At 42.5% G+C, this 23,007-nt stretch overlaps 1 protein-coding gene across 1 annotated transcript; it reads right to left on the bottom strand.

Annotated features, from left to right (window-relative positions):
• Positions 1-232: 232 nt before the first annotated feature.
• Positions 233-22,774, bottom strand: ncoa6 (nuclear receptor coactivator 6). The gene is made up of 18 exons (XM_044037607.1): positions 22,685-22,774; positions 19,007-19,344; positions 17,620-17,775; positions 17,391-17,513; positions 16,737-16,856; positions 15,812-16,636; positions 15,579-15,707; positions 12,479-13,320; positions 11,928-12,286; positions 11,721-11,836; positions 10,985-11,031; positions 10,300-10,527; positions 7,172-10,202; positions 5,924-5,980; positions 5,752-5,791; positions 3,772-3,813; positions 3,380-3,513; positions 233-1,627 (listed from the first exon to the last, which is right to left on the bottom strand). Exons 2-18 carry the CDS (start codon positions 19,302-19,304, stop codon positions 1,581-1,583), a joined length of 6,594 nt encoding a protein of 2,197 aa, XP_043893542.1. The 5' UTR covers positions 19,305-19,344; positions 22,685-22,774; the 3' UTR covers positions 233-1,580.
• Positions 22,775-23,007: the final 233 nt, after the last annotated feature.

Below are 23,007 nucleotides of genomic sequence, written 5' to 3'. Positions count from 1 at the left end.
ACAGACAGAAATAAAAATAGAATCAAAATATCATGTAAACAATAGTAATTCAAATAATAGACAAGCTTTTAAATGATTAAATATGATTAAAATATAACCTAATGTATTATTGTTCTTCACTGTTGGTCAGTTTGGGCCAGTTTTCATTATCATTCTAAAATAAGTTGAGGGCCGCATGTTTGAGAACATCCACAGTTAATTCATGCTGCAAATCTACAAATCAAACACTATATAATAGATGAGGATGCTTCCGTTTTTATTCAGTAACAGATGTGATTACTTCAAACAAGACATATTTTAGTACACAAAAAAAAACACACTATTTGAAGTAATCCATTACTTTCCACCCGTGCCTTAATTAACTATTAACAGTTTTCCTTTTCTAAACTTGAACACGACAACCATGTTCTTGGATCATAAAGAAGTTTAGGTGACAGTTTTATTTTCCAGGTGGCAACTGACTTGAGAAAGACTTTCTGAGAAAATTAGGTTGAGAAACTGTAGACGTAATAATAAAATTTATTCATATAGTGCTTTTGAACAATGCTCGGACAACTTCACATCAGATAAAAACAAAGAGCAAAGGCAAGTACAAGCAAGTAACTGGACATATAAAAACCACATGATTAGGATCGTGTAAATGACAACTAGCGGCTAATAAGGACACATTAAGTGTGGCAATTTAGCTCCTTCCTGTACATTTTGTGTCTTTTTAAGTCATATTGTCTCTTGGGGGTATTCTTGGATGACTTTGTGGTAATATTATGTCTTTCTGGGCATTTATTATTTTATATTTATCAATATTTTTTACACCCTACAACCCCCAGACCTTCAGGCCGGTTTCCTAATACTCAAATAAAAAACAGATTACTTTTTCTTTTAAAAATATATCCCAGTTAAGACTTCAAATTCAAATTTATTGGAAATGCTAAAGCATTTTCTTTTCTTTTTTTTTTAAATGAAAACCTCAAGGCGTAGAATTAAAAATCATGAAATGTACCACCAAGCCAGAAATGACTAAAATAGATCATTAAAAAATACTTGCACACCTGTAAAATATCATTCCAGAAATGGGTGGTACTTTTACAATCACAACTTGCTTATAGAAAATGACTGTAAGGAACCTTCGACTCATGATTGTATAGATCTGCATCTCTGCCCACAAAAAACACAGGGGCCATAAGAAACACATCATTGAGTTTCACAGAACAAAAAGCAGTAAAAAAATTTAATTCAGTTTTACAGCATAATTATACAATCATAACAAGCTCCATTATCAGTTTTCACATGATTAATCCAGCATTTAATATAAAAAGCACATTCACACAAACACATAATATATGCACGCATCCTAACTACAGTCTAAAAATAATAGCATGGACAAAACAATAGCATCATTCTTTTTAAAACAATCTGTACATGGTTTCCTCCTCTGACGGTAATTCATGATCCGGGAGTGACAGAGAGAGAGAGAGAGAGAGAGAGAGAGAGAGGGAGAGAGACCCATATTCAAATGATTCACAGCGGAAAACTAGAGCATTTACAGTACAGTTCACAGGTTGCCACGACTGCGTTTGTGCCTATTTAGACTTCCTTCGTTTGGCTTGGGTGGGGCTCGCTCCAGTTTCTGTTAGAAAGCACATACGTGTGGGTGTTAGGTACCAGATATATGTTGTCATTAGGATTTTGCAAAGGGGGCAGTCAATTTCTTTCCATAGGAGGTTTCATTAGGAAATAAAATATTGCAAACGGGAAAGTGCCCATGGGAATGAATTGGAAATTTTGGATCATTTGAAGAAACTCTGGCATATACAAATATAAACATTGTGTATTTGTCATATGCAAAATGATGCAATGACAAAAACATGATGCAGATTCATTTGTATACATACAGGGTTCCCAAGACTTTCCAGGACCAACTCTGTCAAATTCAAGAACCAAATGCACTGACACAGCTTAAGAGATGCTTAACCCATGGTGTCCACATTTATGGATTTGCAACACACTTGGCATCTGAACAAGTCAGCCTTTTACTTTTTAGTTAGTCTTGGACTATAACATCTTCCCAGCAAATTTCAGAAAATTCTGTTGAACTCAATGTATGCTGAAGTCATAGGGCACTTGCTGTTTCGTGGCGAATGGTGGAAATTTGCCAAGGGTTGCCTTTCAACAACTTTTCATCTTTGATGTGTCTAGTATAAATTGGCGCGTTTTTTTATGTCTGCACGACAAACGCACTCGGACGAGTTTGTTCATTTACGTAGGGCACAAATGGCTAAATCGCCAAAATAGACGCCAAATTTCAAAAAGACCGGCTTCCTGTTTTGGTCTCCAACATCTTGCCACCAGGTTTCGGGAAATTCGGTGGAACTCAATTTGGCTGAAGGACAACAATAGGTTCCTCGCACAAATCCGTGACAGGAGCTGTTCCGACCCCTGTCATTCGTGGCTCGGGCCCTAATAATTTTCTTTGGTAAGCCAGAGATCTTGGAATTAGCATCTCCCAGACATCACATCATTTGCTCTCTCTTAGTGTTGCCTGCTCATTGTTCTGCAGGGAATTTCATGTCATGTCGGTGGAGAGAGACAGTGGACATTGTCCACAGCACCGCTTGTAATTACAAGTCGACGTTTGTTCTGCGTCGGCCTCGTCTACGAACACCAAGCAATGCAGAGCGCGTGAAACAGTAGGAGGCGTTTCTGACTTCCGGGTTTATTTCTGGGTTATGCAGCCCATAGAGTTTTCTCCCATCATGCCTCTTGGCTATGTGAACGAGCCGTGATGTCACCCATGGAAATAAGACATTTCTGGCCTTTAGGAAGGTCTTACAAAAATCTAATTAAATAAGAAAGATAGAATATAACAATCTATAAATGCCTATGTCCATGTCTCCAGGTGTCCTGTGAACAGTTCAGCAGGCATCTCTGGTGAGGTACTCTATCCAGTTCTAGCAATACATCCATGGCATGCGATGGAGGAAAGGAACGCACAGTGCATGTAGGGGGTGTGGCCTCAACAGCCCTGCAGTAAGTAGTGTGCTACGTGCCAGTGATTGAGGAATAGCATTGATATTCAACTGCATTTGCATCAAATCTTATTGTTTTAGTCAATATTATGGTACAATATATATATGTATATATATATATATATACATATACACACACACATATATACATATACACACACATATATATATATATATATATATATATATATACACACACACACACATAGTACCATTTTACCAACTATATTTAAGGTCCTAAACCTTCAATGTTTCAGATTTTCACATTACTCATCTCAGTTCCAATAAACTCCCATGGATCTTTCCCATTCTGAAACCCTAGTTGTCGTGTAAATCTGCCTGTGTGTATTTACCTTTCACAGCAGCACTGGCTCCAGGCCTGGCTGATCTCTTCCTAATGCCGCTGTCTGCTACTGGCTCCTCCTCCACCTCCTTCTCTGCCCGGGAGCTGCGTCTGCTCGGTCCTTTGGGCTTCTCCACTGCAGCTCTGAGAGTACCAGACAGGAGCAAAAAAAAAGAAAGAAAGAAAGACAAAAACAAGGACAACACGGGGATGCGTTACTTAACACGTAGTGGTGGGAGCTAACTCTGCTCTACTCAGAGAAAGATAGAATACCACACAGGTCTGCTGTTTTTCCTCGTCTACCACAGATACTGTCCGTCTTCATCCCGACTGCATCCACCCACTACGTCGACATGATGACTGCTCAAGTCTTTTGCAGCCTAAACGTGTTAAAATACATACCTTGGGACTAAGTTGATGGGCGTCTTTCTTTTCTTTGCCCATCTGTGATAGAAGTGGAAAAACAGCGGTAAACTATAAACTCTAATGAACAAACATGGCTTCACTTGCCCATATTATGACAGTACGAAGCAGGAAAAGGTTGATAGCCAATGAGTCAACTGATAGTCCACAACTGCCCTTTCCAAAAAAACTAACAAAAACAAACACATTGGACAATCAGTCAATCAAGACGGATCAGTCAGTAGCTATGTTTACATGAGCAAAATGTCTTCATTCCATCGTCTTCTGCCTCTGTGACTTTCATTGACATCAGACGTGGGATAGCACCAAATCAGCAAGTCATGATCAGATCAACTGTACTATTTGAATAGATCCAAATGACTCTCAGCTTATACCAGCCCTCTTGTCCTGAAATGTGTTTCAGAATGGGCTGTATCGATCCGAGTTTTCGGATTGGCATATTTACATGACATTTTTATTCCAAATACTTGTCCATGTCCATGTAAACATAGCTAATGACAACCTAATTAGTAGTACGTCTATTACCATAAGGTGGCAGCAGCAGACATTTGGTTAGTGTAATGCATGTGTGTTTGTGGGAATGATGAAATTTACAAGGTCCTTGAATGCATCTCGTTGATGCCCCTCTAAGCTCATTGCGCTGTGGACTAGGGCTGCAACACCTCATCAATAAAAAACGATTATTAAAATTAGTTGGGTCTACGTTATTACACGTAGAGTTGCTACCCCATAATGTAGGGCAGTAAGCCAACCAAAGCCGTGGCAGTAAGTGCCATTAAGCTGGGTGCCGACCACCGTAACGGAAGAAGAAGAGAACCAATGCCACACCAGGCGGACAAAGCAGAGAACAATATTAGCAGAGAAAAATGTACGACCCTCGTCGTCAAAAGTGTGGGAGCACACCATCAAAGAACAGTGTTAGGTGCAAAATGTGCACAGCTGATCTTGCACGGCAGCACAACATCACTGCATGAGCACCTGAAGAGGACGCATGTTGGCGCCACAGGGTGACGGAGATTCACTTTAAGTTCGTAGTAAGTTAATTTATCCGATTAACAATCGATAAGTCAAAAACATTATCGACAGATTAATCGATTATCAAAATAATCATTAGTTGCAGCCCTACTGTGGACCCTGCATTACTCTCATTGGCTCTCATGCACTGGAGTTCGGTTTGGTCTGTTTTCTTGGAGTTCAAAAATGACTTAAATGCTGGGATCATGGCTCCTGAAGCGTTGTGGGTGATGCTCGCAGTTTTGTGCTCAGACACAAAAAAGATGTTACAGAGGCAGGGGTGATGTTGCCGAAGCTCAGCGAAATGTTCTGCAGCATCCCTCTTCTTCTTTGCAATGTTAATGTCTGTTACGCCACATCTGAGCTCTACACTACACATCATCACAACATAACACATTTCCAACACTGGTAATGTATCGGTCACGACCAAAATTCTTGAAAAATCAGCCTGATTTGGAACAGTCTGTCATGTAGATTTAACTGATGCTTTTAGCTGCTAAGCAGTAGTTGCAAATGTCTGTGCTTCTCCACATGATGGGCGGAGGCAGCTCGGCCATCACGTACCATCATAGCAGGGTCCACGGATGTAAAACGCCCCCATTGGAGTAGATTAACCAGCTAAGACGATTATTTGGTCCACCTCTCGTACGGCATATCTTTGTGATGGGTTGCCCTTTGTTCAAGCTTCAGACATGCATTAGTAAATTAATGTGCATGCTAATCATACGTACCAAGTGCTGAGGCCACGCAGCTCACTGATTTCACCATGTACCCCATGGACAAGCAAATCAACTCCTGTCTTTCAGTAGCATTAGAAATGTCTAAGCATTTCTCCTTCAAGAGCAAGGGCTTTTAGGTCGAACATGAAGGAACACCTCAACCACCCCCAGCACACGAAGCATTGCATGGCAATAAAAAGACGACACGTGTTCAAAGAAAGCTTACCCTTGCTCAGAAGACCCTTGTCCTGTTGAGACCTCTTCACCTGAGGAAAAAGAAAAAAAGTATTTCTGCCATCTTTTTCTGTGTAATTAATTATATTCTATTTAATGATTGTATTTTCAAAACAAAAAGTAAGTAGCTTATTAACAGCTAAAACAACGACGACCATACTCACTCGTCTTCTCACTGGCAACAGGTTCTTGTGACTGTGGGACATCTTGCTGAACGGGTGCTAAAAAATTATTTACATTGTTACACATGAATATTTATAACAAATCATATGTATCAGTGACTACTCAACTAAACTTATAAAGAAAGTGACTCTTAATGTGTTGAGTGAGCAGATGCCAATTAAAAATATTAACTGAATATTTTATTATCAAAATATTATTTGAAAAATGTTCATATCCAAGACATCTTTATAAACTAGAGCAAGCACTCAGAGTGTGAACAACTGTAAAGTCTACTCACTTTCCCAGTGACAATACAATTTACTTATGTTTGTTTTATGAAAGAACTACGCACGATTTCTACCCTAATTTAACAGCTTCTGAGTCAGTGTGATGTTTAAATGGCTTGTTTTGCAGGGAGATTGGGGGTGGTCTCCACTTCCCCCTACCGCCTTTAACGGAAAACCAGCCTTGCAAGATCAAGGCTGCTGACACGGATGCCTCAGAATCAGGAGGTCTCAAAGTCTCGGGGTCTTGCAAGACACACACAAATTGCTTTACAGCTCTACACAAACAGCTTCCAGCCAGGTATCTGCTATAGGATCAAGGCAGCAAGAGAATTAGATGGTCATCATGGCAGAGCCAGTGATAAAAGAAGCAGAGAAAACCATTGCAGTGAGGAAGAGGAAATGACACTGTGACCGAGCAAGGGGCCACACGCAAGTAAACATCGGATCGCTGTAAACGTGGTTGAAATACATTTTTTAAAAAATTACTGTGATATTTGATATATTAAATCTAAAATGATATTTTGACAGAAATTTTGTCTTTAACAAATACTCAGCCTCCTGCAATAGGCCATATTGCTATTTCCATAATTATTTTAATTATGGAAATTACATTTAATTTTTCAGTCCTACTCACCAGACCAAAAACATAACCCTTTTGGCAGAGGTAATAAAGATACATTAAATGTACAGGTTGCAGTAAAGGTACAGTAGGCAGGTCTTTTTCAATTTTTTGGTATTAATAATCTGCAATTAAGGAATTTTCAGCTCTTTTGCAACCCTAAATTCAACTGACTCTTTTTTCCTCTTGCATTTCAAAACATAATAACAAACCATGACCATAGCAGACAGAGGATATGTGTCACAATAAGCCAAATATTACCCAAAAATTGACCAAAAATAATTTTGTTTTCATAGTACATACAATACAGACATGATTTTCTTAGCTCATAACCATGTGTTTACCTGCAGTTGTCTGAGTGGATTCATGAGGTGTTGCCACTGAAGGAATAGGAGGCTCCATGGCTGGGGGGTCAGACTGAACTGGTGTAACTCCACTGGGAGCAGCAACTGGAGACCTTGTGGTAGGGGCAATGTCCTGGGCAGGCCCAGGTGCAACAACAATTGGAACGATGGACGGTATGGGACTTTGCACAGGCGTGACCGTAGAAACTAAAGTAGCAGAGGTGACGTTTGTGGTCGTACCAACTATATTGACAACAGGAGCTTGAGAACTTACAGTCTGGGCTTGGCCCGGCACTGGAGCCGGAGCTGGTGCAGGAATGGTAATCTGGCTAACAATCTGAGTGGGTACAGCAACTTGGCCAGGAACGGGGATTGGAGAGGAGTGTGCAGGTAGAGAAATGTTGTTTGGAGCAGCAGCAATAGGACGGGACATCGTTACTTCTATCTGAGTAGCAGGACTGGTAGGAGGAAGAAAGACCTTAGCTGGCACGGCCACAGTAGGCCCCTGCACAGACCTTTCCACAGGATTTTGCAGTGAGTCCGCTGTACCAGAAACAGATACAGCTACCTGTGCAGGTTTATTTTTCAATTGGGCAGTGGGAGAAGGAGACATAGTGGACTTTCGAATGGTGTTTACAGCCCCAGGACTAGAGCAGGGGGGTGGAGAAGCCATGGGTGGCTGGAAAGGAGAAGAAGCCGAAGGAGTTGGATGAAGAGATGGCTGTTGAACTGGAGGAGTTGCTCTCTGAGCAGAGCCTGCCTCACCTAGATTTTCCATTTTAAGAATCCCTTGGTTAATTTGTTGAGGAGCTGTACCAACTTGAGGAGAGGACAAGGGCATAGTACTGGCAATCTGGATCTGTCCTGCAGCACTTCTGGTAGGCTGAGTGCTGGTCTTGTTAACCCCCGAGGAGCTCTGGGTAAAGATTGGGGAAGATGAAAGTTGAATGTTTGTGGTTGACACTTGGATTGACCCCACCATGGTCACAGGTTGTGAAACCACTGAGGTACTGGGAGCCACAGATGGACTTGGTACCTGGAATATTGGGTTAATAAATACAGGGGTGGTGGCAATGAACTGAGGTCGAGGGACGGGGGTCTGTTGTCGGATGTCCTGAGGCCTAATGTTCTTGTTAGGAACAGCCATCATAGTTGATACCATAGATGTGGGTGTCTGGGAAGTGGGGGCAGATGTGATGGGGTTGGAAGTGACAAAAACTGTTATCTGATTGGGGGATATGGTGCTAGAAGATGCAGGGATCTGTATAACAGAGTGAACACTTGTCACAGGCTTAGGACTAGGGTTTGATTTTAAAGCATTTGTGACTGGGGTTAGAACAGAGCTGTAGTTAGAACTGGTACTTACAGCTGAGACAGAACCGCTCTGACTGAACGAGACAAGATGGGGGCCTACACTCGATGTGGTATTAGTGTTACCACTGAGGGTGGTATTGAGAGTAGCTATTGGGTTTACATTCTGACCAGAATTGACACCATGACTTGGGGCTGGGATCTGATTGAGGCTGGGAGTAGTAGTGGAGTTCATGATAGCGCTAGGGTATGAGCTGGGAATTGAAGCAGACAGCAAGTTGGGACTGCTGGTAGGAACTGAAATGACAGGTCTGGGTTTAGCTTCTGATTCATTTGTACTTGTAGTGGTAGGAACAGAGGCCAACAAATCTGTACTCTGGGACTGTCTGTCTGAATCCAAAACAGACTTGGGACTGTCCTTTGCCATTACATCCCTAACAGTATTATTCTGCATAGGGCGAAGAGGCATATTTGGAACACCTGTGTTGTCCAATAGCTGGTTAAGGGATGTTGGAGGTTTGAGAGCAGGTGAGACCTCAGAATCCTGTATAGGTGTAGAATGTGTTGTTTGTCGGTCACCTGTGCTTGCTTGCAGTTCCATGTCAGGTTTAAGCTGCTGAGGCACAGAAAAACGTGGACTGGTCATTCTAGGGGCTGATAACTCCCTCAAAGCTTGAGGCTGAGGCATCGGTCTCTGTTCTGGTGTTGTCATCATACCCTGACTTTCCCTATGTCCCTCAGCAGGGTTACCTTGAATCCCATGGAAGGGACTCTGAGTCTGTTGTGCCTCCATACCCCCACTTACCTGTGAAGGCATAGATACTGGACTTGGGGTTATTGAAGTCGGGTTTAGCAGCATGTTTTGCCCCTGAGTGGTAACCAACTGTGGCTGAGGAGGAGGGCAGGTGATAGCCATTTTTGTTCCCTTTTGTCTTCCTGGACTTGGGGTGGCCGACTTACGGCTAGAGGCTGGACTCGATCTCCGACTATTGCTGGGACTTGCCCTCTTACCCTGCCCTCCAGGCTGCTTGTCTTGTTTAGCATTTGCAACCCCTGTTCCTGTGACAGAAAAAGGCTGTTGGCCATTGATTGTGTTATTTCCACCCGTACTGCCATTGTTGTTATTGCCTGATAGAGTTAAGCTAGGAGGGGCCTGTCCAATGGCTTTGAGAGTTGTTGGGTTGAGACCTTGCTGATCAAATCCCCTGTTTAGGTTGGGCTGCCTGGGTGGCAGAGGAATGTTGATTTTAGGAGGAAACAATCCTGCAATTGAGGCATTTAGCCTCTCAGGAGAAAGATTGATTTCAGAGGGCTCAGTACTGGGTGGACGATTAGTTGGAGTGAGGGGATGATGGTATGGCCTGGGACTAGCTCTATTGGGGGTCTTAGGCCTGGAGCTCTGTGAGGTTGTGGGGACATTGGGAAAATGAAGGCCAGGCATGGGGCCTCCTTGTTGAGGCTGAGTGGGTAATTGTTGCTGGGGACTAGCTCCAGTATGAGGTGGCATTGGTGGTGGACCAGGGCCTTGCTTCATCATGTGATTGTTGAGGCCCTGATTGGCTATCATCTGTTGAGTCCCACTTCCAGGTTGCACCCCCACATCTGGGGCACCAGGCCTGTCCTGCTTCTGGTGAGTACCTCCAGGGGCCTCTTCAGATCCAGGGCCTTGGGGACCCTGACCTATGTCAGGATGGGACATTCTTCGTGCAGTGCCTGCAAGCTAGAAAGGGGAATCCAATGGAAATTGTGTTAATGTGAAAATGTGATTATGAGATGCAATGTTTTTATTGACATCTGCCACTGCACTTGGCACTCACCTGTGGGTTCACCATTAGGGGCATTCCTCTGGCTTTGTCAGGTGAAGCTGGAACCCCTCCATGTGCTTGAAGACTGATCATTACAGGCATGTTGCCTTGCTGCGAGACAGGAAGCCTTTGCACCTCAGATGGATTGCCCAAGCCCCTTGGAGGGAGTTGGCCTCCTGGTGGGATGGACATGCGATTTTTTGCCTGCTCCTGCTGCATCTTCAGCATCATCATTACCTGCTGTTGTTAAATAAAGATAAAAGGTGTTAATGGACGGACCACATAAATCATTGTGTCAATGTCACCCATTGTTATCAGTCAGTCAGTCATCATCTACCGCTTTATCCTCCACCAGAGGGCCGCGGGGGGTGCTGTGCAAATCTCAGCTACACCGGGCGATAGGCGGGGTACACCCTGGACAGTTCGCCAGTCCATCGCAGGGCCACACACAGCTAGAGACAAACAACCATTCACTCTCACACTCACTCCTACGGTCAATTTAGAGTGTCCAATTCACCTAATCCCCACATTGCATGTTTTTGGACTGTGGGAGGAAGCCGGAGAACCCGGAAAGAACCCACGCACACACGGGGAGAACATGCAAACTAACTAACTAAACTGCTAACCACTACACCACCGTGTGGCCCCCCCATTGTTATCAATTAAATTTATCTTTTTTAAATAATGGCAGCCTTACCTGTTGTTGCAGATGTGGCTGTTGCACTTGCTGCTGCTGTTGTTGTTGTTGTTGTTGTTGTTGTTGCTGCTGCTGCTGTTGTTGCTGCTGCTGCTGCTGTTGCTGCTGCTGCTGCTGTTGCTGCTGCTGCTGCTGCTGTTGCTGTTGCTGTTGCTGTTGCTGCTGCTGCTGCTGCTGCTGCTGCAGCTGATGAGGGTGCATCTGGGGCTGCCCTTGGCCTGCAGTATGTGGTCCTATCATTCCCTGCTGCCCTTGAACATTCTGGAGACCCTGCATTTGCTGCATCTGTTGCATCTGCTGCTGTTGCTGCATCTGCTGCTGTTGTTGTTGTTGTTGCATCTGCTGCTGCTGCTGCAAATGTTGCTGCTGCAAATGCTGCTGCTGCTGCATTTGTTGTTGCTGCTGCATTTGTTGTTGCTGCTGCATTTGTTGTTGTTGTATCTGCTGTTGTTGCATGTGCTGAATTTGTTGTTGTTGTTATGTTGTTGCTGCTGTTGTTGCTGTTGTTGTTGTTGCTGTGGTGGTGGTGGTTGCTGTTGTTGCTGCTGCTGCTGCTGTTGCTGCATAAACTGCATTGGAACCTGAGGCATCACTCTCTGTTCCCCAGGTTGGCCAGGAAACCCTGAGATGTAGAGAAGGCACATGAAAAGTAAAGAATAGTAGAAAGTAACTACTAAACTAAAGAATAAGTGGTAACAGAAAATAATACATCCATTATTTATAATATGTGATTTACCGGCTGGCCTGTTAGCAAAATCAGGCAGTTTTGGACCAGAGTTGTCCAAGCCAAGTTGTTCACCACCCAGATTTGGCAGTTCGGAATCCTCCAAACCAGCAGATGCATCAAGACCACTATGAAATGGAATGAAATAAATGAAGTCAAGTTATAGAAGAAATGTAAGTGTGTGACACAGACTAAGATATGGTAACCACTAATCATTACCCAAGTCCCTCTACTTGCTGTTGTCCCTCTCCCTCTTTGGGCTTCTTTTTCCGTACTGGTTTCTTTTTCTTTGGTTTGGCTTGATTGCCTCCACCTGCACCTTGTTTTCCTCCTGGACCAAACTGGCTAGCTGAGATATCACTCTGCAGTAGGTTGACAAGCAGTGGGCTAGTCAGTGTAACATCCTTGCTAACAGGAAAGCCACCTGGTTGGCCACAGGGTGCTCCCATTGGCATCTGGCCTGGAAACTGAGGGTTAAAGTTCATGCCATGACCTGCAAAGTGGCCATTTCCCATCTGCATGTGCTGAGGGCCAGCCATCATGCTTTGTTGTTGCTGTGCCTGCATATCAGGAACCATCTGTTGGACACCCAAGTCCCCTGTGGCATTATTAGGATCTCCTAGAGGATGGGCATGTTGCTGAACTGCCTGCTGCTGCTGTTGCTGCTGCTGCTGCTGCTGCTGCTGCTGTTGTTGCTGCTGCTGCTGCTGCTGCTGCTGTTGTTGTTGTTGTTGTTGTTGTTGTTGCTGCTGTTGCTGCAACATGGCCTGCTGTTGCTGTTTCTGCTGCTGCTGTAACTGCTGCTGTTGCAGCTGTTGTTGTATTAGAGGGTGACCGGCAGGAAGTCTCATCTGTTGCCCATGCATGCCCATAGCTTGATTAGGATTTCCAGAAATAGGAACCTGTTGGGGCTGCTGTTGGTTCATCTGCTGGTGTTGCTGCTGCTGCTGCTGAAGCTGCTGCTGCTGCAATTGGTGCTGTTGATGTAACTGCTGTTGTTGGAGTTGAACCATTTGCTGTTGCTGTTGTGGAGTCATCTGTTGTGGAGTCATCTGCTGTGGGCCAACTTGGCCCTGAAACTGAGCCATGTTACCTGGAACGTTCGGAGAAGGGCCACGCATCATTTGGCCAGGCATGACCCCAGCTGGCATCTTGCCTCCAAATGCCTGCTTGTTGGCTTGCATCTGGTTGGCAACCATTTGCTCCATCATGGAGTTTTGTTGCTGTTGTTGCTGCTGCAGTAGCATGGCCTGGTGCCCTTGGCCTCCAACCATCTGACCTTGCCCATGCATCACCCCCTGGCCTTGTTGAGGCATCATTTGCTTGGGTGGGGTCATTCCTCCTCTCTGGCCTTGACTGATGGGCCGTGTGAGGACAGTCTGACCACCACCCTGGCCTTGAACCATCTGGCTGGGGGAGGAGGACACGGGCTGGGCCTGATGCTGGAGGCCCATCATCTGGGTCTGGAGGCCAGGCTGTTGCTGGCCCATACTAGGCCCAGCAGTTGTACCAGGAGGTGCACCTGCCATGCTGCTTTGTACACCCATGACATTGGGTTGGACATGGGCTGGACTCTGCATTGAGTTTGGTGTAGAGGCTGAAGGTTGAGATCCTGATGTAAAATGGAAAGGGAAATGATCAAATTACTTAAATGGGTTTTTACAGGTGATAATCAAATGTGCCTTGTATTAACTGGATGTTGAGTAAAGCTGAATAATTTTGAAGAAATAACTAACGGGTTATTTTGACTATAATTGCGATATGATTGCCAATATTAGAGGGAATGGTATTATTTACATAGTTTTTTTAGATTTACATTGACAAATGTTTTTAAAATGATCACTGTGATTTTTGTGATTTTGTTTTGTGCAGCTTTGTGTGAAACAGATGTTTTCTTCAATCTGTAGAGTATGATGTGTAGGTCACAAAAATATTTAATCTAAAATTATATTTTGAATACATTTAGGCTTTAACAGTCTGCCTCCTGCGGTTTGAAAATTGCAGTAGGCCATATTGAGATTTTGATAAAATTCCAATTATTTGTGTGGCCCTGTTGAGAAATGTTATTAGTTTATCAAGTCTTCATGTAAAAAACAAAGAAAAAGCAATGAATTAAAAGAACATGGAACTTGGATGGTACTGAAAAAAGCTTGACCTTTTAAAGGTGCTTTTTCATACAATTTTGCCATTCATACAAACATCTATATACAAGGCTTTTTCCTATTACACATCATTCACATGCTACCAGCAATGTGGTGATGGGATCAAACCCAAAACTCTTTAATTTAAATTATAACCACTCCATGCACTGCCATACAAAAGGTCAAAATACAACCACATGTGTTTACTGTACAGACTCTGCTATCCTGGTGTGTTTGAGTTATGGTTGTTTCACCATGTTTGTGATATTGCCCTGACATTTATTCTAAATTTCCCTAAAATCAGTGTTCTGCCACCACATCATTTGGGGTGGCATTTATTTAATTTTGGTATGTGTGACATCAATGTGCTTCGCTGGCCTCTCTCTCTCATCTACTTCTTCTAGTGATGGGAAGTTCGACTCTTCTTACTGACTCGGATCTTTTACTCTCGGACAGTAAATTGAACTAATCTTTTTTTGAGTCATTTCATTCATTTTTACAGCGGGTGGCGCTGTAGCCCTCTTGTGGGCGTTGTAAAAAAGACCACGGTTCTCAAACACTTAACAATGAAGGCAACATGGTTTGCTTCAGCTGACAAAGTATAATAAACAAAATGCCACAAGCTATTCAACCCGTGTGAAAAACCTAGGAAAGCAAATACACACGATGTGACTCAACTGAGGACGGACACTCAGTTGAGTGAATCCTGAACTAATCATTTATGTTTCCTGTCCTGCTGACTGAACTTATGCAGCTGCTTGCCATTATGTGGCGAAGGAAGGTACTGCATGAAAATGAACGAATCACTCACTGAGACGACACATTACTCCCGAGTCATACAAAAGATTAGTTCATTTTGAATGAATCGTTCATGGACGACACGTCACTAACTTCTTCCATCTTTACTCTATTGTGCAGTGTCTGTGTAAGGCTGTGCCCACACACAAGAGAGAGTGAATTATCTAAGCATATGCAACAAATGCATCCCAAAACTAAAGAGTGAACAACTCAATGTGGAAAACCAGGCCAATCTACTATAGCTGCAAAAGCAAAGGCTTCATACCCAGACAGTGCTGTTATGGAGACATCCTGCAGTGTTTTAATGCAAACAGATGAAACTAAATACAAATGTACACCTACAATGACTCCATACATCCTGTAGCAAACAGGACAGCAGTTACATTCATAGCAAAGCTATGCCACATGCCAGATTGATGGAGAAAACAAAGTTTGTTAACAAAAAGTGGGAGAGTGATGATCTATTTTCCGACACATCACGATTCTCTTAAATGATTATGAAAGTCATAATTAGAAAAACAAATTTGTTAGTTATTACCGTTTTAACACTGTGCTCAGTTGAATCAACTGAATGTCAGTGTTATTATGTTTATGCTATATAGAAAAATATGCTCCTTAGTTTCCAGTGAAATATGTTGTTCCATTTTGTATCAAATAAATGCCAATGGTAAATCTTTTTATATTAATACCGTAAGAAGCAATAAAATTCACCCCAGAGTAGTGGAAGGTGGAAACATTAAACCCATTTAAATTATTCATGTAGAATAACATGAATAAGGAATCTTTGCCAAAAACTGTGCAACAACCTTTCAAAAAAATCTACTCCAATTGGTCTCATATTAAATCATTTTGATCTACCCGACACATTCAGAATTGGTGTTTTTCCCCTAAAACATGTCCTCAAACAAATGCTATGTTTCAGACATTTTACCTGCATGAGTCATTGCTTGAGTGGTTTGTAGCTGTTGTGGGGGTCCTCCACCAGGTGTTCCCGGAGTGCTGACACTCACCTGACCCTGAACAAAGTTTGCTGGAAAACCCATTGGACGCTTTGGCAAACCTGTAATCAACAAAGATTGATGTCACTAATGAATAACTGATAAAAAAAAAATATTTTAAAGAGTGTTACAGTCTAAAAAGGAAAAAGGACCAACGGCAACACACCTGGATGAACTTGGGCCCCAGGCTGACTATGCTGGGGCATTCCCACAAATGCTTGTTGCATGTTACCCTGTTGGGCAAGAGCAGATCTTCCTGGTGATCCAACACCCTGGGGAAAACCCTGTGGAGTTGTAGGTCTCTGAGCCATCATCGGGGGGGTGCCTGGTGAACCCTGCTGAAAAGGGGACGAAGAGGAACCGGGCGATTTTGCGGTAAGGTTGCCCTGCTGTCCAGAAGTTGGTGGAAGTGGTGGAGGCGGTCTGGGTCCTGCAATACCACTAGGGCCACCCTGTGGAACTTTAGGCTGAGGAGCAGCAAACTGGCCCATTCCCACCTGCTGTTGTGGAGGTAACTGTCCCGGTCCTATAGCATTGAATACCTGCCCAGCCTGTTGGCTGCCAAATGGGTACGGGGGCGGAGGGTGGCTGGGAGTCTGAACTGTAGTGAGGGAAGGGGGGCGTTGAACCATTTGTACTTGTGGTGGGGGCTTTCTCCAGACAGGACCTCCTTGGGAGGCTTGTTGTTGAAGAACTCCAGCAGGCAACTGGTTCCAGCCAGGAGACACGGCCATCTGGCCTGATGGGTTAAATGGAGGTCTCTGTCCGAGCTGAGAAAGCTGAGCTTGCTGCTGGGCCTGCTGCTGTTGGTGGTGCTGTTGTTGTAGCTGCTGCAGTGCGGCAGGGTTGAGTGGTCGCCCAGCCTGCAGGGTCTGCATGTGATGGGCTGCCTGAGGAGGCATGGGACCGGGGCCATGGGGACCAGCCTGTTGGTGTTGAAGTTGCTGTTGCTGCTGAACTGGCATACCTGGCATCATTGGGTCCATCACATCTGTGAAAATGGAGAATATATATGCTTTTCCATGAATGTACAGCCCAAGCTAGACTTACAACTACAACACAACATTTTATGAAGAAAAAAAGACCCAAACCTGTCGAAGATGGTCTTGGAATGCGAGGGTGCATCTGTCCACTGCTGCCTGGCATGACAGCCTGACCTGCCATGCCTGGCCCAGAAGGAGCCATTTGCGGATTGGGCATCCTTACTCCTCCTTAGGGAAATATAAGGGAATACAACACAATATTATATACAAAAAGGAAAATTGAGTGACTAATTATGTCTATATGGATGTATTTAACAACAAATATTTGCAGACTAAGGTACCATTGCCTAAGACAATTGCTTCAACCATCTACAATACAATGACTTCCATTTTATATGAAATAAAGTAACCAAGAGTACTAGGAGTAGAGCTGCACGATTCTGAAAAAAAATCTGAATTGAATTTTATTTGCTTAGAATTGAGATCATGATTTTTTCACAAATCGAAATGTTTATTGCACTCAAAAGATTAGAAACATTCAATTAGGCATTTAAATAAAGTGCCCGAATATGTCCCTTATTGTTTTTATTGTAGTGGCTTAAGTTAGCAGAAGGTTAAGAAGGTAAGCAGTCATTTTTTTATAGATCTGGCATTCCATAATTACAAGTATCATTTCTGAATCAAATTGAAGCCCATGTATCAAGATACGTATGGAATCCTCTTAGGAAGAGACCCCACCCCCATGTATAATGAAACTAATACCTGGTCCAGGCTGACCTGGAAAGGCGACATCCATTCTTATCTGGCCAGGTGCTCCAATTGGTCCATTCACCCTTACTTCCTGTCCTCTATTTGGTCCCATAGCCACATTGATGGCCCCTTCCCCTGATGATAAAAAGCAGGTATGTCAAAATCTCACATTTACCCCATGAGGTCCAGCTTGTATTGTTCATTTTTTTAGTCTCAACAACAGTAAAGGGTGTGTTGTTACCTTCTATCTGCACAGAGAGAATCCCCAGGTCTCTGAGCTGCTGCTGGTTGTTCTGGGCCAACAGTCTGAGTCGCTCAGCAGCATCCCGAGGAATGTTGAAGGTAACCCGAACACTGTTCCATGGCTCCACATGCTGTGGCTTCAGCCTCTCAGAGCCTTAAATGGGGCAAAGAATGGGGATGAAAAAGGCAAGAATCCTACAGAAATATTGCTACAATATATAATAAGCACTTACAGAAGGGGACAAACTAAAATGTACACTGACAGAACTTATACATTTGTATTACATGGAATCAAAGTTGATGAGCTTCAGATGTTTGGACTCTGACCAAAAGAATAAAAGATTATTTAGTGTCAAAGTTCAAACAAATCACTACAATTTTATAAAGTGTTACAAATCTAAAGTACAGAATGAAAAACTATCCACTTTATTCACTATGGCATGCCAGTAGAGTTGGGCAAGACTAGTAGTTCTAAAACTTTTTATACCAATTACCACCAGAGAAAATATTGACTCAATTTGCTCTAAAACTCATAAAAAAAAAAAAAGCTCTTACAGTGGTGTAAATAGGCCGAGCAAAGTCAGCTACAGACTTTTTACAGGAGCGAAATTAGAGAGACATAAGGTGACTCTAAGTAATATTATTTTAATTAATTAATTAAAATTAACAAAACCGATGAAATGCACAATCCACAAATTCCCTGAATGCGTACCGCAGAAGCTCTCCTTGCTGCAGCAGTGAGCAGAATTCAGTCTCACAATGACCACTAGTGGGCCTAAGTCAGGGTTTCTCACTCATGGTCCTGGGGAGCCAATGTCCTGCATGTTTTAGATGTGTTCCTGCTCAAACACACCTGATTCCACTGGTCAGGGAGCTCTGCTGAAGCCTGATAACAACCCATTTATTTTAATCAGGTGTGTTGGAGCAGGGAAACACCTAAAACATGCAGGACGGTGGCCCTCCAGGACCAGCAGTGAGAAACCCTGGCCTAAGTGATCACATGACCTCTCACCAGCATGCTCCTTGCCACACAGGTTATTATGCAACTAAGTCTTTGAAATCGTTTTATACAAAATAAAAATTGTTTTCCTGAGACATCATGTTTGACATAATCTGTACGTAAAAATTAATGACTTAAACAACTAAAATCTAATTTTTAAAGGATATTGACTAATTTATGTCAAAATCCCCATATTTTTGCCCATATCTCCAACCCCTACATAGCACAATTACAGTAGTCAGATGTTATTAATTTCTGTCAAAAAATGTAATACCCACTATGAATGGATGAGGAACATATGGGAGGTTTTCATTACTCTGTGTTTGCAAGTAACTGCTGTACTATTTGTTCCAATAATTAAAAAAGTAAAATCAAAAAAACTAACCCATATCAAGCACGTTAGGGATCCCGCTGAGGACAGAGTCAAGTTTTTGTGTGAAGTCCTCATCCTCCATGTTCCCTTGAAAGGCAACAAAAATTGTGAAGACATCTCCCTCCCCTCCAGTTTCTTCCATGCCGTCTTGTGTGTTGACTTGCTCCTCTTGCGTTTCTGTGCTTCCATGGCAACTGTCAGCATCCTCTCCTGCATCATCCCCAACACCAGAGTCCCTGTCGGAATCATTATCTAGTTCCAGGTGCTCTGTCCTCTGGGACAGCTCAGGTAGAGCAGGCCGATGTGCCATCCTCCTTCCTGACTAGGAGTGGCGGATGAACTGTTTCATGCTGAAATTGACAGAGACACAGATCAGCACTGATACACCTTTTAGTCCACTGTAGCACACTACTGCCACAGTCAAGAAACTAGCTAAATCAGAATCAGTATTTGTAGGGATAGTTCACATTTTTCTGAGGTGTGGTTATATGAGATATAACCTGAGGTGTGGTTATATGAGATACTGACGTTATCAACACATGCATGTTACAAGTTCGATTTTAGTCGGACTAAGACAATAATTTGGCAATAAACCGTTAGTCAGAGTAAAATCGATCTAGTCTTAGTCTGACTAATATACCTGAATAATGCGATTCATAGTCACATTACTCATGCATCTATACGCTTAATTGGACTGAGACAGACCAAAATTTCCTTTGACCCCGAAGTAGAAGGAGACGACATATAAACTGCAAAAGCACTGAACTGTTCCTGGAGAAGAACAAACAACATGATGGTGTCGGCTAGAGTACATGTACAGCAGGTACGAATCATAGAACCATTCCACACACACCAACTAATAGAGAGATACAGCGCCACCTAAAGAGGCGGAGTCAGACATACACAGCCAATAAAACGGTATTCTGTTCCACATATATACTCAGACGTGGCAAGTTGTCAAATTGACTGTCTTTAGTCAGACTTAAGTGGCCTTAAGTCACTTAAACTGTACATGTAAACATACTGACTTTTCCATGGATTCACCTAGGAGTCCAACAATCCCTCTCACCGATTAAAAAAAGAACGAAAAAAAAAGTAGATTCTTGCCAATTAACAAAAAACCTAATAAAATCTATGCCTGCCTTGTGTGCCATGAATTTAAATCCCACATTTTTTTTCTGTGGACTTGAAGAGTGAGCAGTTCTGAACCTGTGACTGTATCAACTTATAGGCCATTCAGGCAAAAACTGTAGTTTTGTTTCAGTGGAGCAGGGGGAACAGGGGAAGTAACTACTAGACAGACCATTTTATCAAGCGTGCCCATCACCATTTGCACTGTGCTTGCAGGTGCCACAGAGAACAAAGCTTGGATTTAGGAAGCGAGAGACAAAGATTTTGAAATTGTGGATGCTCCAGTGGTTTTGATATAACAGATCTGGAAGTATTTTGGTTACCCCAGTGACAAAGGTGACACAAGTAAAGAAACAATGTGCAGACATTGCCAAATTGACCAAAATTATATGAGAAGCAGGGCTTTTCTGGATTACTCAAGTACTTGTTTGGTCCATACACTGTTTAAAACATTTAAAAAACGTGTTTCTCAAACCTGGACATAATGATGTTCTCAATAATGTCTTGTTTCATACACAAACCGAAAATTATTAATTTTTAAAGATCTTTGTTCCATGGAGCAATGAAAGCAGAACATATTCACATTTAAGAAGCGGAAAAATGAGAGAACTAGTTTAAACACACAGAGATTTGATTATCAAAGTAGCTGATGATTAATCGAGTAATTGTTTCACTTGAAAGTCAATTAAGTTACGTCGTCATTGGTGTATTCTTGTGCCATATCAATCTAATTTGAAGAAAGCAGCTATTATGTAGTTCTTATAGTAACAAAGTGCAGACACTGTATGTAATAATTATCTTTATCTTATTACAAAACTGTTAACTGATCAAGGGAAGTACTTAAAATAAAGCCATAGATGGCTGGAGAGCAGATTGGTAGTGAGAAAGCGTAACTGCCGTGTGGGACGCCCATATACAGAAGTAAATGCACCTGTGGAAAGGCAGGGGTACTTTCATTGGCCAACACAAGACCTGGTATTCTATTGGTTGGGGAATTTCGACAGGGTTTTTGAACAAAAAAAAAAATCAGAAAACCGATCCACAAACAGACATGATGCATAGAAGCAGCCTAAGTGGGAAGAGGAGCGCTTCAGCTGGTGTGCACACATTCTGTGCGGGCAACAACTTATCTGATTCTAAGCAAACAGTATGAGCTCAAGCAGGATTAATTTGAGCACGAGCAGAGGGTTTGAGGGAAAGTGTCACAAAATCTGAATGTGAAATCAATAAATCCTGCTCTCAAACTGAAATACCAAGCCACTTTCTATAGTGGACAATGCCACAGACACATGTAAATCAATCACTGTTCAGCTCTCTACAAAGAGACAAAAGTAACCATTAGTGGAGCTTTGTATTGGCAAGAACCTGACAATAAGATACACTATATGGAAGTATTTGGCCACACCTCATAAGTATTGAATTCAGGTGTGTCAATCAGGCTTCAGGCTGACCTCATAAATGCTCTACAGAATGCATGAACACTCCAAAATATTGAGGAAAGTGTGAAAGTGTTTATTGCTACAAAAAGGGGACCAAATCCACATTAATGTCCTGTATATGTCATTACAGTCCCCGTTGGTGTAATGGTCAGGAGTCCAAATACTTTTGTCCATGTAAATATACATTTAAGGATAACATTCTCAGAACGTTTTCATGGTAAAAACACAACAACCCCAAAAAAGATTACGTGTATAAACCATGCACAATATTCTTTAAGTAGAAGGATGGGGCAGTGGCAAATGGCTGAAATCCTGTCAGAGGTTTAAATACAATACAAAACCACTATTGAGAATATTTCAAATAATGATATGATATCATGCTATGAAATATCGCAATATATTATCAGTATCAATATTTCCAATGCGTTTTCAATCACCACAGATGGTTCGACTTGAGTTACATTACCGCCACAGCATTATCATTTATATCGTAGAGTGGGTTTGTTCACGCGGTATTAATATGTCTTGACATTAGATATCGTGGCATCACAGCACACCTGTGCAGTGGTTATGACATCATTATGGCCGATGATGCTACTGTAGTGGCAAACGTGTCAAATTAAAAAAAGAGAACACAAGCCGTAATTATACCTCCACTGCTGCTTGATTTGCGTAAATTAATTACAATAATTATTAGGAAAACACTTCCATTAATGGTGGGTGCAGCTTGGTGAACATGATCGGCCCTGCAGTAACACGGGCCTTAGCACAAACGTAAGCTAACCTTCAGCGCTCAGAGTTGACAGGCTAACACAAACATTGCGCGAACTATGACATTATGCATTTCCGTATCTGTACGAGCAGCACTTAGATGTCTAACTAATGCGTTTAAATCAGAGAACGCACACGCAGTAAGGAGTACATGAACGAAGTGGCGGTTCCTGCTGACTTATCCCGAAAGCCCCGGCTAGCAAAAATGCTAGGTATGTTAGCTGGGTAGCGTTGCACGTAATTCATTAAATCGCACAGGACCACATCTCCAATACTTCCCTGTTGGTTTGCTCCGAAACGCTAGATATCAACAGCGGTATTCTGCGCACGAGAAAAGAAAAACGCTTACCACATATATTCATTTGACGATAAGTTCAACCGGCCAACATCTGCTAGCCAGATTAGCTAACAAAACATGAAGCACAAGCAAGCCTGAAACGATTATGTCAAACAGCTAAGCGAAAAAATACCGCTTCCGGTGCAGCCTTTCAAAATAAAACCGAGTTGTTTTCTCCAAACTTTTGAAAAATTATAATCCTTTAATAAATAATAATGTCAAATTCTCTCCACTTAACTGTGGATGCTTAGTTGTTTCTTTGCTCATCTAGCAATTAACTAGATTGGTTTGTAAAAAAAGAACATACAAACTCAATGCAGAAAGGCAATCAAGAT

This window comes from Solea senegalensis, linkage group LG11 (genome assembly GCF_019176455.1).
Source record: "Solea senegalensis isolate Sse05_10M linkage group LG11, IFAPA_SoseM_1, whole genome shotgun sequence".
NCBI classification, from domain to species: Eukaryota; Metazoa; Chordata; class Actinopteri; order Pleuronectiformes; family Soleidae; genus Solea; species Solea senegalensis.
The sequence above is the reverse complement of the archived record's forward strand: the minus strand, read 5'-3'. Positions and strand labels throughout refer to the sequence as shown.